This window comes from Dendropsophus ebraccatus, chromosome 5, assembly GCF_027789765.1.
Source record: "Dendropsophus ebraccatus isolate aDenEbr1 chromosome 5, aDenEbr1.pat, whole genome shotgun sequence".
In the NCBI taxonomy this organism is placed as follows: Eukaryota; Metazoa; Chordata; class Amphibia; order Anura; family Hylidae; genus Dendropsophus; species Dendropsophus ebraccatus.
In genome coordinates, this window is record NC_091458.1 from 121,096,859 (window position 1) to 121,111,143 (window position 14,285).

At 40.8% G+C, this 14,285-nt stretch overlaps 1 protein-coding gene across 1 annotated transcript in view; it reads right to left on the reverse strand.

Moving 5' to 3' along the window:
* The window catches only part of ZZEF1 (zinc finger ZZ-type and EF-hand domain containing 1), an 86,986-nt gene that overhangs the window by 31,274 nt on the left and 41,427 nt on the right, over positions 1–14,285 (reverse strand). The window contains exons 19-28 of the mRNA XM_069971145.1: positions 13,824–13,983; positions 13,410–13,531; positions 13,209–13,331; positions 12,474–12,643; positions 11,801–11,882; positions 9,565–9,766; positions 9,033–9,178; positions 6,161–6,401; positions 722–801; positions 536–611 (exon numbers count right to left, since the gene is read on the reverse strand). Of these exons, the coding sequence (XP_069827246.1) occupies positions 536–611; positions 722–801; positions 6,161–6,401; positions 9,033–9,178; positions 9,565–9,766; positions 11,801–11,882; positions 12,474–12,643; positions 13,209–13,331; positions 13,410–13,531; positions 13,824–13,983 (1,402 nt within the window). The remainder of the gene's footprint in view (positions 1–535; positions 612–721; positions 802–6,160; positions 6,402–9,032; positions 9,179–9,564; positions 9,767–11,800; positions 11,883–12,473; positions 12,644–13,208; positions 13,332–13,409; positions 13,532–13,823; positions 13,984–14,285) is intronic.

Here is a 14,285-nt window from a genome sequence, read left to right on the forward strand (position 1 = left end):
TTTTTTTCTGTTCCCCCCCCCCCCAAAAAAAAATTAAACACTGACGGAATACATGCAAATGGAGCACAACTATGACAAACTGAGCACAATAAAAATACATGGAAATAAATGGGGCGTTGGATGGATACGTCAGATTCTGTTTAAGTACTTTAAAAACAGAACAGCTAAACGGAACTGTGGCGAGAAAAACGTCAGTGTGAACCCAGCCATACTTACACAGTCAATAAATATAATAATAATAATAAAAAAAAAATACAATACAAGTTTCTAATGGTAAAGTGAGTCTAAAGTAGTGTAGAAAGTGTGTCATTCTCCCCTGATCCTAATGTTCATGTGAATATGTACATTTGTATAAAACAGACATTTATGGCTACTTTCTATAGAAAAGTAAGAAAGTAATGCTGTCTGAGAGCGTTGGCGCTGGACCAGGTGAGGAGAGTATGCTGCTGGTTTTTTGTTTTGTTACACTATGTAAACTAAGAAGGACCTTACATAGGGAGGAGTTGCTGGAAGCTGCAAATTACATTTTGCTTACCTAAGGTGTCAGGGTTCATTTCTACTCCAGGCTTGTCACTTCCACCAATATGGAGAGATTTCTGCTTCATTTCTAGCTGTACAGGTAGAAAAATAAAACATGTATCCACATAAGAAATGACTCATGCTTGCAGCACTACTAAAACCATAAATCACATAACCTCAGAAAACTAATATTACTTCTTACCATCCATATTCTAATACCATCTGCCAGAGCATACACCTGTGCAAATTCTTCACCTAACCCAAGACTGCCGCCGCTGAGAACTGTAAGGAAAGCAAAAAAGCCATTACAGAGCATCGGCACATAAGTGTATATTCTTTGGGAAAAAAAAAAAAAAAAAAAAAACTTGTAAGGCCTCAATGCCATTTCTCCTGCATCACATATTAGCCATGTGGCCTGCAGGAATTCATGCTGAATGGCAAATATACCGGATGGTCAATAGGTCCAGGGCTGCACCCCATGGAGCACTAAATGAGATATTAGCTACAAAAGAACCAGCTTGTGGCATCTGGCGCTCCCATCAATTACGATACAGGATAGTGCTGAATCAACAGATATATGTGAACTCTGCCTGGACAATCAATTTATAGTCGGGGCCTGGCTTCAGACACCCTGGGAGATCAAATTATGGCCAACCATGTGGAATAATGTGTCTTTATTAGACAACCAATTTATTGCTGTAGTAAAGGCAAATTCTCAACAATAAGTCCAATACTTAACTAGAAAATATACACAGATCAGCCGTAACATAAAAAAAAACAATGAATAAAGTGAATAAGATGGAATACGTTGGGTGGTATATGAACAGTCAGTTCTTTATGTGGGAAGCAGGAAAAATGGTGCAAGAGTAAAGGACCTGGGCAACTTCAACAAGAGCTAAAAAAAAAAAAAGTCACTGCAATGGACAAGTAATCAAAAAAACTGGATCAAATAGTGCAATGGAAGAAAGTGAATAATGAAGCCAGAAGCCTGTGTACCTGTCAGGTCTGCTGACCCGATCAGTGGTGAATTCCCCCCTGCGCCCAGAAGTTCAGGTATCCATGGTTACAAACACGATGAGGGCCTAATGTACGTGACCCCCATTCTGAATCAATGTGGGTCGTGCCCATTAAGGTTCTGGCGTATTCGTAGCCATGGATGCCCAAACTTCCATGCATACAGTGGAAGTCACAGCTAATCTGTTCAGCGGAGGTGCCGACAGGTTCACACTACGTATATTTCAGTCAGTATTGTGGTCCTCATATTGCAACCAAAACCAGGAGTGGATTAAAAACACAGAAAGGCTCTGTTCACACAATGTTGAAATTGAGTGGATGGCCGCCATTTAATGGCAAATATTTGCTGTTATTTTAAAACAACGGCTGTTGTATTGAAATAATGGCAGTTATTTACCGTTATATATGGCGGCCATCCACTCAATTTCAACATTGTGTGAACAGAGCCTTTCTGTGTTTTTAAACCACTCCTGGTTTTGGTTGCAATATGAGGACCACAATAGTGACTGAAACATACGTAGTGTGAACCCAGCCTAAAATCTTGATTAAGAGAAGAGGTCATTTTACAATGACACACTTCTTTTGATTCAAGATTTTTTTTAATTGTCCATTTTACTATGTATATTATAAAAAAAAAAAAAATCTTGGAATTTACAAGTTTTAAATTTGCCCATCAAAAATCAGCCAACACAGTCTGTTCTGTAGAGAATTTCTTTAAAAATCAGGATTATAGCAAAAGCTGACCCCAGAATATATAGATAGGATTGGATCGGGCCATTTACAATAGCGGATGTTCAGAGGTCTCTTTCTTCCTGCAAAATGTCCTCCTCACAGGACACAGAGCATGCCTAGACAACATTCCCAAACAAGCTAATAGACAGCCTTCAAGACTATTGTGCTTATGTGCATGGGGACAGCAATCACCGCTCTCTCTGTAGTGGCTGCCGGACACTGGGATCTTGTCGGGCAGCCTATCCCCCTCTGTGTACTGTATATAAGAATATACACACTTTTTTAAATAAAAATTATATTAAAAGTAAGATAGCTTTAATAAAGTTATCTATATCTGTTGTCTCGGCCAGGGCCGGCGTCAGCACCCGGCTAACTAGGGCAAATGCCGGGGCCCACAGCTCCTCTAGGGGCCCACTCCCGTTTGTTACTACATTTTTTTGTTAGTAAAAAAGAAAAAAAAAAGTGTAGTAACAAAGGGGACTGGGCCCCTAGAGGCCGCATGTGACAGTTAGGGGCCACGCCGATACATACTGGGGCCCCCGGGCACCTGTCTTCCTTCACAAATCTTCCCTACAGCCGAGTAGGAAAGGACCTTTGAGTGTGTAGGACCTTTGATGATGTCACGGGTCATGTGATCGGACACCTGACCTGAAAGAGGGAAGCATGGTAGGCTCTGCAAACTAAGTGTTCTGTATGTGCTGGTTTCTAGTTGTTTTGTGTATAGAGGTCCTGCTGTAATATATATATATCTATTACAGCAGGATATATATATATATGTTACAGCAGGACCTCTATACACAAAACAACTAGATATCTGTATCTATCTATGTCTCTATCTCTCTCTCCCATCTCTCTATCATATAAACATGGTGAGACCCCTAGTTCTCCTATATACAGGTCCTGCAGTGATATACAGTGTGTGTGTATTATATATATATATATATATATATATATATATATGGTGCTGCTAGTTCTCCTGTATACAGCTCCTGCTCTGTGTGTGTGCGCTTGTATATATATATATATACACACACACACACACACACACACACACACACACACACAACACAGCAGGAGCTGCATGCAGGAGAGATCAGGAGATACAGGAGGAGAAAGATATGCAGCAGCCGCATGTTTCTTTTGCTGCAAATCTTTCCTCACCTGTCTCTCCATGATTTGCTCCTCAAAGGGGCCCGCCGAGGCTCTGTCGCCCGAGGGCCCACAAAAAGCTGGAGCCGGCCCTGGTCTCGGCTGATAGATGTATAAATAGTGTATACACTGCGGCTGGGATTCCCTCAGCAGCAGCACTACATAAGTACCGTAGTTATCACGGCCGTGATCACTACAGTAGTTACGTAGTATGAACGTAGCCTAAAAAGGAGTTTTTCAGAAAGTGTTTTCCCCTATACAAAATGCAGTGTATTTTTGCAGTAAAATTTTGCACCGGTTGCTATTTGTACAGGCATCTATTCCATTTAGGTGTTTCAGCTAATTACAAGCTAAATCATATCATTAGGATTAAAGTTATAATGGAACAAAACCTTCTGTTCTTATTTAGTATTCATATGTGATAATTATGTTTAAATCGCCCCCACAGCTTAGTAATATGCTGCCCACAGAATAATATTACAATCAAAGTGACAGATCCCCTGAAGAGAACATTACCCTACAACATGTTTTCACACATTTTACTTCATATACAATTGTGCTGCACGTTCCAGTTTCGCAGCTTCGGTAGGGCCCTCTAATTCGCTGCGGTGATAACACTGTGGAGCGTAAATCTGAATATGCAGTTTATAGAAAACCATGTGATGTATTAAAAGGGTCTGTCACTGGGTTTATTTCCCCTAAATGGGGGCAGCATAAACTAGTGATATAAATGCTGAACAGATCAGTGTATTACTTACGTCATTCAGTTCAGCCGTTCTCCTAATATGCAGGAGAATGGGATTCTTGCCACACCCCTCCCCCTGTCCTCCAGCTGCTGATTGACAGGTGACTGCCTATACACAGCATGGATAAATAACCGCCAATCAGCAGCTGGTGGGCGGAGTTTTCTGCTCCTCATGAATATCCACGACTACTGGGCTCATGCACATAATGGAGAGGACTACGTATTGTCCATGTTATTCAGAAACATATCTCCGAATCAGCTGCACAGAACAAAGTGATACATCATTCTGTTCTGTAATACATCAGCTTCTCTGTCACTAGTTTATTTTACCCTGAGATAGGACAGCCTAAACCTACTGACAGTCTCTTTAACTATATTGCATTAAGCCATCATACAGTGGCAATAAGGGTTTTTTGTTAGATTCTATATGAAACAGATAAAGAGTGTGGTATGCTGCACTGAATGTTGTATATATGTGCAACAGAGCATTGTCCTGGACTACAAGCATGCTGTGCAGCCTCTCTACCATGTGCATGAGACCAAGAATCAGGATGCACAGAAATACAATTAAAAATAATTAAAAACTTTACAACAAAAAAAAAAAAAATCCAAAATACAGATTCTTACATATTAATGCATGGGGCACTATAGACAGTAACTTGTATAATTACAAGTTTACACTTCAGATATGGGGTTTTTTTGCCTTTTTTTTTTTTAAATTGACTGCCTATTAATAAGTGAAAGGCCATGGATATGTGAAGTATGCAACAACCCACTACACAATATACAGCAGACTTCTTCAATGTTTTCACTATATATGTGGCTGCTACATCTCTGGCAAACAGCTGATCATCGGGAGTGACAGGAGTTAGACCCCTATCAATGAGACAATGATTTCTTATCCTATGTATAGGCCATCAACATTACAAAACAAAGAAATTTAGGAAAGTCCCTTTAATTGAAATTACACAATTTACTATGCAGAGGAAAAATCTTCCAATAAAATTAAAGAGGTTATCCAGGAAAAGAAAAGATGAGGAAAAAAAAAACAAAAAACGCTTTTCCCCTATCCACAGTATAAAGGAAAAGTAGGTGGTCGAGGGGGGTCCAACCTCTGTACCCCCCAATCGATCACCGTATCGGGTTCCACTGGCTCTGTTACAACTAGAACCACAGGTACGGCAGCGATCTTCTGGCGTACTCTGCTCTTTCCATCGCTCCATAGGAATGAAGAGAGCCATGAATCGCGTGCCGTACTATTCATAACAGAGCCGGAGGGCGATATAGAGATTAGACCCCCGTGACCTCCTACTTTTCTTCTATCCTGTGGATAGGGGAAAAGTGATTTTTTCTTTCCCCTGGACAACCTCTTTAAAGTGTCACTGTCGTTAAATTTTTTTTTGCAGAAATCAATAGTCCAGGCGATTTAAAGAAACTTTGTAATTGGGTTTATTAGCCAAATCTGCCATTATCTGCATTCAAAAAGACTTTTCCCACGTCCCCCCCTCCTCTCCTTTCTGCTGTCCACTCCTCAGAATCAGGAAATCTCGACTGTTTTTTCATCTCTTTCATCAGTTGGATCCTGTCTGGTCTATGAAGAGGGGAGGGGGGAGGGGGATGGAGCTAGATTAGTGGGCAGCTGAGAGGGAGAACAAAGGATTGCATAGGGGGGGAGCTATTCAGAGCCCTATTCAGATGTCAGATAGCTCCATGGTGCCTGTCAGAGGAGAGAGCCCAGGATGTGAATGTAAATTAACTCTTTGTTGTCCTGTTTTTGCTGCCTTTACTTTCTTTCTCGATAGGAAAACCATGAAGAGAGGGGGAGAGCTTCAAATTGCTTTTTCATGATAAAAATGCATTTTTCGGCTAATAAACCCAATTACAAAGTTTTTTTAAAATCGCCTGGACTATTGATTTCTGCAATAAAAATTTTAACGACAGTGACACTTTAAGGCAAAGGAACACTAATCAACCTCAGGTTAATACAATCAATGTAATTACCATATCTTTGCAGTTTTCCATACAACTGTGGCGTTAGATACACCAGTGCAGCAAAGGTGCAGTTCACAGCTTGATCAACCGTAGAACCCGCCACTATATCATTCTTTGGCAGCTGCTTTCTAATAGCTTGTACCAGTCCTTTGAAAAGTTCATAATTAGGGCCACAGAAATCCTGGGTAGGATCTGAGTTTGCAAAGTCAAGGAGAAAGTTACGACAGTCATCTGCATGAGAGTTCTTAGTCTGGAAATAAAATAATAATGTAAAAGAGCATTTACATAATATTAGGGTCCAACTCAACACTACGGTTGCAATTTTGCTCTATTTGACAGCTATGTAATTAAAGTCCCTGTCTAGCAAATACCTTGTTTTTTTATATCAGCTATAAGTAGCCATGTTATTAAAAATATTTTAAGACTCAATTTTATGTTTTTTATTCTATGAGTGCCCTTTATTAAAGGGGTAGTCCAGCAAAAAAAATAATAAAATATATATATATATATATATATATATTTTTTTTTTTTTTTCCCCCAAATCAACTGATGTCAGAAACTGACTTCTATCTGCAGTCTTCCAGTACTTATCAGCTGCTGTGTGTCCTCCAGGAAGAGGTGTAGTCTTTTCAGACACAGAACTCTCTGCTGCCACCTCTGTCAATGACAGGAACTGTCCAGAGCAGTGGAGGATTTGCTGCTGATCTGGACAATCGGGACCAGTTTCTTCATGTGCTTTCGGCCCGCTCTATGCACTGGTGGAGGGCCCAGCTCCCCCCAGTGTATTTATATAACCCACTCCTCGGATAGGAGGGGATATTGTTACACTGGGGGCGCTGGGCCCTCCTCCAGTGCCTAGAGCGTGCCAAGTGCACATAAAGAAACCAGCACCGATTCTGGAAATCGGGTGACATTTTGAAAAATGGACTGCGCTATCGGGATCTCCGCGCCGACCAGGTAGTGTAAAAGAAAAATAATTATGTAAGCTAATTGCTACAGTTACTTTAAATAGAACTACATTACAAATTAATAAAACTTTATAAAATGAGTTGAATTAAAATATTTTTTCCATGGTGCTTTAGCCTGTATATGGCTGCCTAGTCATATCTATCAGTATTAGCAGCCACATGTCCAGACCTGATTTTGCAGTAACATGGCCACCTAAAGCAAAGGTTTTAAAAAATAAAATAAAAAAATATTCTCTTCGACAAATAGAAGAAATGTAACAAACTTATAACAAACTCCCATTTACAACACTAGTCAAATGCAGTATGATGTACTGACATGTATCATGTATGACGTATGACTAGCAGAACTGATGCAATGGCCATCAGTCATAGAATCTCTTCTATTCTCAGATACTAACAGTTCTATACAATCTGTATTACTGCTCTCTCAGACGGAAGTATTGAATTTCTGCTGACCACCTGAATGAGATCCCTGATTTACACACAGAGGCTGCACCCCAATAAACAGCTAGCCCTGCTGTCAGCTGAGAAGTGAATGTGTTGTATCCAGTCTAGGCAATGGCTTATTCCCAACTCATCTTACTTTTCTGGAACCCCAAATGATCATGGGAATGAAGGAAAGATATCCCCAAACGAACAGAGTGCATTGCGCACATGAAGCTTCTAAACATTGCCGGGCGCTGAGCAAAGGGGATAACAAGTCGGGAATCACTCCTTTAAAAACAAAGGTGGCAGCTATATACTATTAAGTCTCACTTATGTCTTGTCACAATGCATCCAGCCAAAGTCCAACCTTTATAATTCAGAGAATATTGCCAAGAATGAACACAAGTGCATTTACTTCACAGTTTAGAGATGGCTGAGGAGTGTACAGGGTTTGCATGAGGTTTTACATGAGGGACTGTGCAAAGTCTGAAAAATCTGCTGTAAGGTGGAATGCTTCCTTGCTCTCCTCTCCCATCTCAATGCCAGCTTAAAGGGGAACTCCAGAGAATAAAGATTTAGCATATCCTGACTTACGCCCTGAAGCTGCTGAACATCCTCACTTCCTGGTCCACTCTGTCTCTCCTTCTCTGTTCGCCCCCCTCCCTTCTGAGACAGAGGTCACATGATCTCTGTTTCTTCTGTTGCTGGGCAAGCTCATCTGTAACCCCACCCACCGCTGACATCACACAGTGATCATCTGGCCAAGGGGCGGTGAAACAACAGTCTCTCCTAAGTAGTATATAGGAATGGGGACACTGTTGTTTTATCCCTCTCTCTTGCTAATCTATCTACGTAGCTGGATAGATAGATAGATACTGCGTTTACTGTGCAAAGAAGAAGCAGATAGAACTAGTGGTGGGCAGATACTATAACACAGGGGCGGGACCTGGCAGTTGGCTCTTAGGTGCAAGAGATGTAATTTCTCAGCCTGATTCCATGATGTAAAACTAGGGTCATATGTAAAAGGTTTAAGTCTGAAGCTAGGAGCAGTGTAGACAAGCGGGAAAGGTGTCAATTGGTGGGGATTAGTGAGTCCACTTATACGCTTTATGTGCATTTTATTTTTTTGTATCGCTGAAGTTCCCCTTTAATTAACAGTCAGCTGAAAGCCTAGTCCTAATCAGGATCATGAATGGGATAGGGACCAAGATGGCAGGGGCTTGGGAAAGCCTTTATATTACTCTGTAAAATAACTTCATAAATAAATGTATATATTTTTCTTTACATATCCACTTCTATTGAGTGGCAGCAGTAAGTATTTTTGTTGCCATCTGTAAGTCAAAACCAAGAAAGGGAAACCTTTCAATGAAGGTTTCTCTCCTCGTTTTGGCTTACAAACATGTATACAAAATACTGAAGAAATACATGGCCCTGTGGACATTGTGTTACATAGCGGGAATACACTGAAACATTAAAATTAAAGATACCTCAACACGTCCTTGATCTCGGAGGTTAGGTTTTGTTACCAAGTTGCCTTCCACACACGTTTGATGACTAAATACAGATTTCCACAACGGAGAACTAACAACTGAGGTTATCTTTGCAGATGGCAAGTCTGCAACAGGTCGCAATTCTGTATTTAAAAGGAAAAAAAATGAAAAATGTCATTTTCTTTTCCACAATTTAAGACAAAGCAATTATTCTGGTTGCAATTTCTGATACAACCTGCTGTTGAGACAACTAGGGAAAATACTAAGTAAATTGATTGTATTACAGTGTCACTGTCACTTTGAAAAAACATTTGAAAATGTATTTTATATATCAGGGTCTGGGTGTTCAAACCCCCATCAATTGCTAGAATTAGCCAGGATAAGTGCACAGCTGAAAATATACTATAGGTATTCAGACTATAAAAGATTAAAGTAGTATATAAGTTTGCATTATATTTGTACTTTTAGCTCTAATGTGAAAAAAATGAAATCAAAATTATACTCTCATTAAGTGACAGGAATGCCTTACCGCATGTAGACTTCATGGCCATTGACTGTGATGCAAGGCGGCCCAATAAGCGTGCAACAAGTAGCTGTAAATCTGAACTCCAAGACAAAGCAATGTCTGGTAGGCCATATGCAGTCACTGTAAATTTAAACCCCCATTCATTGTTGCTACTGTCTGAGAAGAACAAAAACTGAAGTTGGGGACCAGCCTTGAAGGTGACTTTCTGAAAAGTTATAAAAAAAAAAAAAAGAGGGAGAGGGGGGAGAGAAATATTACAACACATAAATAGAGTACATATAGAAGAGCCCCCTTACCCTTCTCCACCCACAGTTAAAGGGGTATTCTCAGCTGCCAGCTGCACTGTGCTTCTCTACTCTGTATTCTTTAAGTGCAATATGAGCACTAAAACTTCCCATATGCCCCCACAAAAAATCTCTTACACTTGATAAAGACTTTAAAGGGGTTGTCCGGCGATAAAAAATTATTCACAGAATAACACACATTACAAAGTTATACAACTTTGTAATGTATGTTATGTCTGTGAATGGCCCCCTTCCCCGTGTCCCACCACCCCCACCCGTGTACCCGGAAGTGTGGTGCGCTATACATTACCTGTCGCGTGCCGACCACGGTCTCCGATCGTCAGCAGTGACGTCTTCTTCGGGAGCTTGGCGGATCTTCCCGAGTGCCGGCCGCCCTCTGCAGCGTCATCCGAAGCTCAGCCGCGATTGGCTGAGCATAACTGTGCTCAGCCAATCGCGGCTGAGCGGCTGATGACGTGGCCGCGTCATCAGCCGCTCAGCCGCGATTGGCTGAGCACAGTTATGCTCAGCCAATCGCGGCTGAGCTTCGGATGACGCTGCAGAGGGCGGCCGGCACTCGGGAAGATCCGCCAAGCTCCCGAAGAAGACGTCACTGCTGACGATCGGAGACCGTGGACGACACGACATGCGGTGAGTATAATGCACCACACTTCCGGGTCTAGCGTGGGTGGGGGGAAACACGGGGAAGGGGGCCATTCACAGACATAACATACATTACAAAGTTGTATAACTTTGTAATGTGTGTTATTCTGTGAATAATTTTTTATCGCCGGACAACCCCTTTAAGGTTGGTTCTACAAACAGCATTTTACAGGAAAAAAATTTTGCTGCAGTTTTTGAAGTAAAAGTTCTTCCCTATTCGGTCTACTTATTTTGCTGAAAAAGAGCATCAAAAACTCCAAGTACCATATTTTTCACTTCATAAGACACACCTTCCCTTCTCCCCCCACAAAAAAGTTGGGGAACATGCGGGCACAAAGTTTAAATAGCCATCGCTCATGCCTCTCCCTGCCAAGGAGGACACTGCTGCCGGCCTGCCTGAGCTCGGGTGACCCTTTCCCAGGCTGCCGCAGATTGGCCTGCATTGTCTGCCAGCTTTCCCAGGCCACCACCCACACCAAATTCAAAAAGCTGTTGCTCCTGCCTCCCCCCGCTGCGTGGGACACCGCTGCCCAGCTGCTCGAACTCAGGGGAGCCTTCTTTTGGACACTTCTGGTCAGCCAAAGGAGAGAGAACGGCAGCGCATTAATACGGGAGAAGACAAGTGACAGTTGAAGCAGCAGCTGCGGATAGTTCTCTGCAGTGGCTACAGGAGCTACAGGATGTCCTGCAGCCGATAAGATGATCTGTCGGCGGCTGCTGCTTCAACTGATGCTTTTCTTCTCCAATATTTGTGCGCTGCCTCTCTTTCTCCTCTGGCCGACTGAGGTGCAGCTACTAATTTTTTTTACCTGAAAATGTGTGCGCATGATTTTAAATGTGGGACTGTGTTATGGTTCATGTAGGAACCTCCATGGCACTCATGTATTAAGTGACAGCTGCAGTCTATGAGTGTGTTTCTTGCTGCAGCTGTAACTCAATAGATACAATGAATTAGTAGCACTAAACATTTTGCAGTGTACATGTGCAACACTAGACAAATCTAACCTGCTGATAGGATAAAAGTATGTCTCTTACCTTCACCCTCGGCACCCTTCCTGTGCAGTTGTTAATTTAACCGTGTCTCCGGTAAGGCCATTAGAAGCACTGCAGTGCCCCCAATGGCCTTACTAGAGACACGGTTATATTAACAACTGCACAGGAAGGGTGCCGAGGGTGAAGGTAAGAGACATACTTTTATCCTCAATGCCCTGTGCACAATAGGGAGCTATTAGTAGCTTAGATACATTTAAACATAAGCTTGGAAAACAAACTGTTTGGTAACCATTACTTACCTTTGGCCACTTGTCAGTGCCAACTTTGTGATCATAACGCACTTTGCCGCCTCTGGCATCTGTAAACTCCAAATAGTCATATCTGCACACAAATACAAAATCCACTTGTTAACGCCTTAGAGGTTATGGACACCTTTGCAGACTTGCACTGTATATAGTTTTATTAAATAAAATGTATTTAGTTGGTACTAACTGTTAAAAACTGTGTACCCTGTTTGTGCAGCTGGTAAGTCCCACAATATAACACAAGCTGCTAAATGTGATCAGTGATAACTCTGCCGAATGAGCTCAGGTCTGCAGCTCCGCTCTCCGCTTTACTGACGCTATTCCACACTGACATCTTTACAACCAAAGTTTGTTTTAAAGTTTATTTTACATAAAACAGTCACAATTTCATGATACGTTGGAAAGATTAAAATTTAAGGAATCATAAATCAGAATCCATATAGTTAGCGTTGTTAAATTTAAATGTAATTTGTCGGACTTTACAAGTTTACTGCTCCTATGATCAAATTGACCATATAAAATGTCAGCAGATGTGTAGTAAATATAGTCAAGTATCCACTCATAGTTGTGCTCCCGACTATTTGTTTGTGGGTTTATAAGCTGGGAAGTGTAAAATGCAAATACAACATTTTAAATGTTTTATACTATCACAACAAATGAGAATTACCTCCTTTCAGTTTCACACTTGTCATCAAATTCCACCTCGAAGTAAGTGGCCCCAGGACAGAGAAACACTGTCGTATCACGACAATTGTTTTCATAGTTGTGGGGGGACTCCATGTTCCAGGTCTGCAGAACCACTGGTTGTTGAACCTGATTCCAACTTTCCATTTCAATCTATTTATGACAAAACAATAAAGTGTTATTCCCTTGGGCTTGCATGCTAAATATTTTCAAAGTTACAGTGCTACATAAGAATTATGTTATGGATCAACTAACAAAGGCTGAGTGATGATTTAAGTATAAGAACAGCTTATCCAGGAACGGTTTTCACCTATGGCTGGGTTCACACTACTCTTTTGCAATCAGGTTTTTTTTTTCCCATCCGTTTTTGCAAAAAATTGGATGGGAAAACAGATGCATTTGTGTGCATCCATTTTGATCCATTTTTCCAGTGACTTCCATTATAAAAAAAAAATGGATCAAAACCAATCCTTTTTTTTAAGCACACAAAAAATTTGGTCAAGTAAATTAAACACTGATGCTTTCGATCTTTTTTTTTTATTTTTATAAAAGTCGATGGAAATACGGATTATAACGGATGCACACAAATGCATCCATTTTTTCATCAGTTTTTTTTTGCAAAAACGTAGTGTGAACCCGGCCTAAGCAAAACATATCAAAGCGTTATACAAGATGTGTTTTAACATTCTTCTGCTAATAATATCGGCTAACAGACTACCTTGTTGGCACTTTCACCAGGATCACCGCAAAGCTTTTTCATTAACTGCGTTAAGTTACTGAATCTCTGAAGTAGTAAGCAGTGTGGGATATCGAGAGTGCAAAACTCCAACATGTATGTCATCTGTCAAAATAAAGCCCCGCGTTAGCTAAAAAAACACTGCAAATGTGAACTATGTAAGCCTATGAGGCTTGTACTCACAAGTTGGCGTGTTGACATGGAAAACACAGAGTTGTTCAATTTTTCAATGATCACCTTCCCACTACACTCGCTCAACAAGGGCTCCAGAATGTTTTTGGCATTTGTTAAGAAAAGGTCAACATCTAGAAAACACGAGAAAGCAATCCTATTTCTCTTTTTGCAGGGCAAAATAGTCCGTTGAGATTTAAAGTAATAAATGCATAAGACATACAGATTTTATGAAGAATATTCACTTCTGTATTCTGGCACAAAATTAACCGCAACAATAACGTGTTAAAATAATGTATATTATTACTGACATGTATTTAAAAAAAACAAAACAAAAAAAAAACACACAACAGACACACCACAACAACAAATTCAAAAAGTGCGCCTTGTAAAGGAAACTAAATATAAAGTAGTCCAACAACTTACACTTGACAAGTAATTCTCTGGCCACTAGCTGGGACACTGGATCTTCTCCTTTTAGCTGGCAGACACACCATGACAGAAGGCTCCCCTGGACTGCCCAGAACAAGGAATGCAGATTTGTGCCACATTCTCCCTGCGAATCATGTAGAACCAACGTCTTACTCTGCAAACACACACAAAAGTTGCTCTGAAAAAATGAATGAATCAATGGATGTCATGCAATGTAACTGCACCTATGTTAAACCAGGGTCAGAAATAAACTAAGCTTTCTTCCAAAAAAAACAAAACAAAAAAAAAAAAAAACAGCACCACACCCACGTCCTTAGGTTGTATGTTGTATTACATCTTTGCTCCATTTACTTCAGAGAAATAAGCTGCAAAGCCACAGCGAAACTGAGGACAAGAGTGGTGCTGTTTCTGGAAGAAAGCGCCCATGTTTTCCTACTTTAATGTGTTACTGTCATT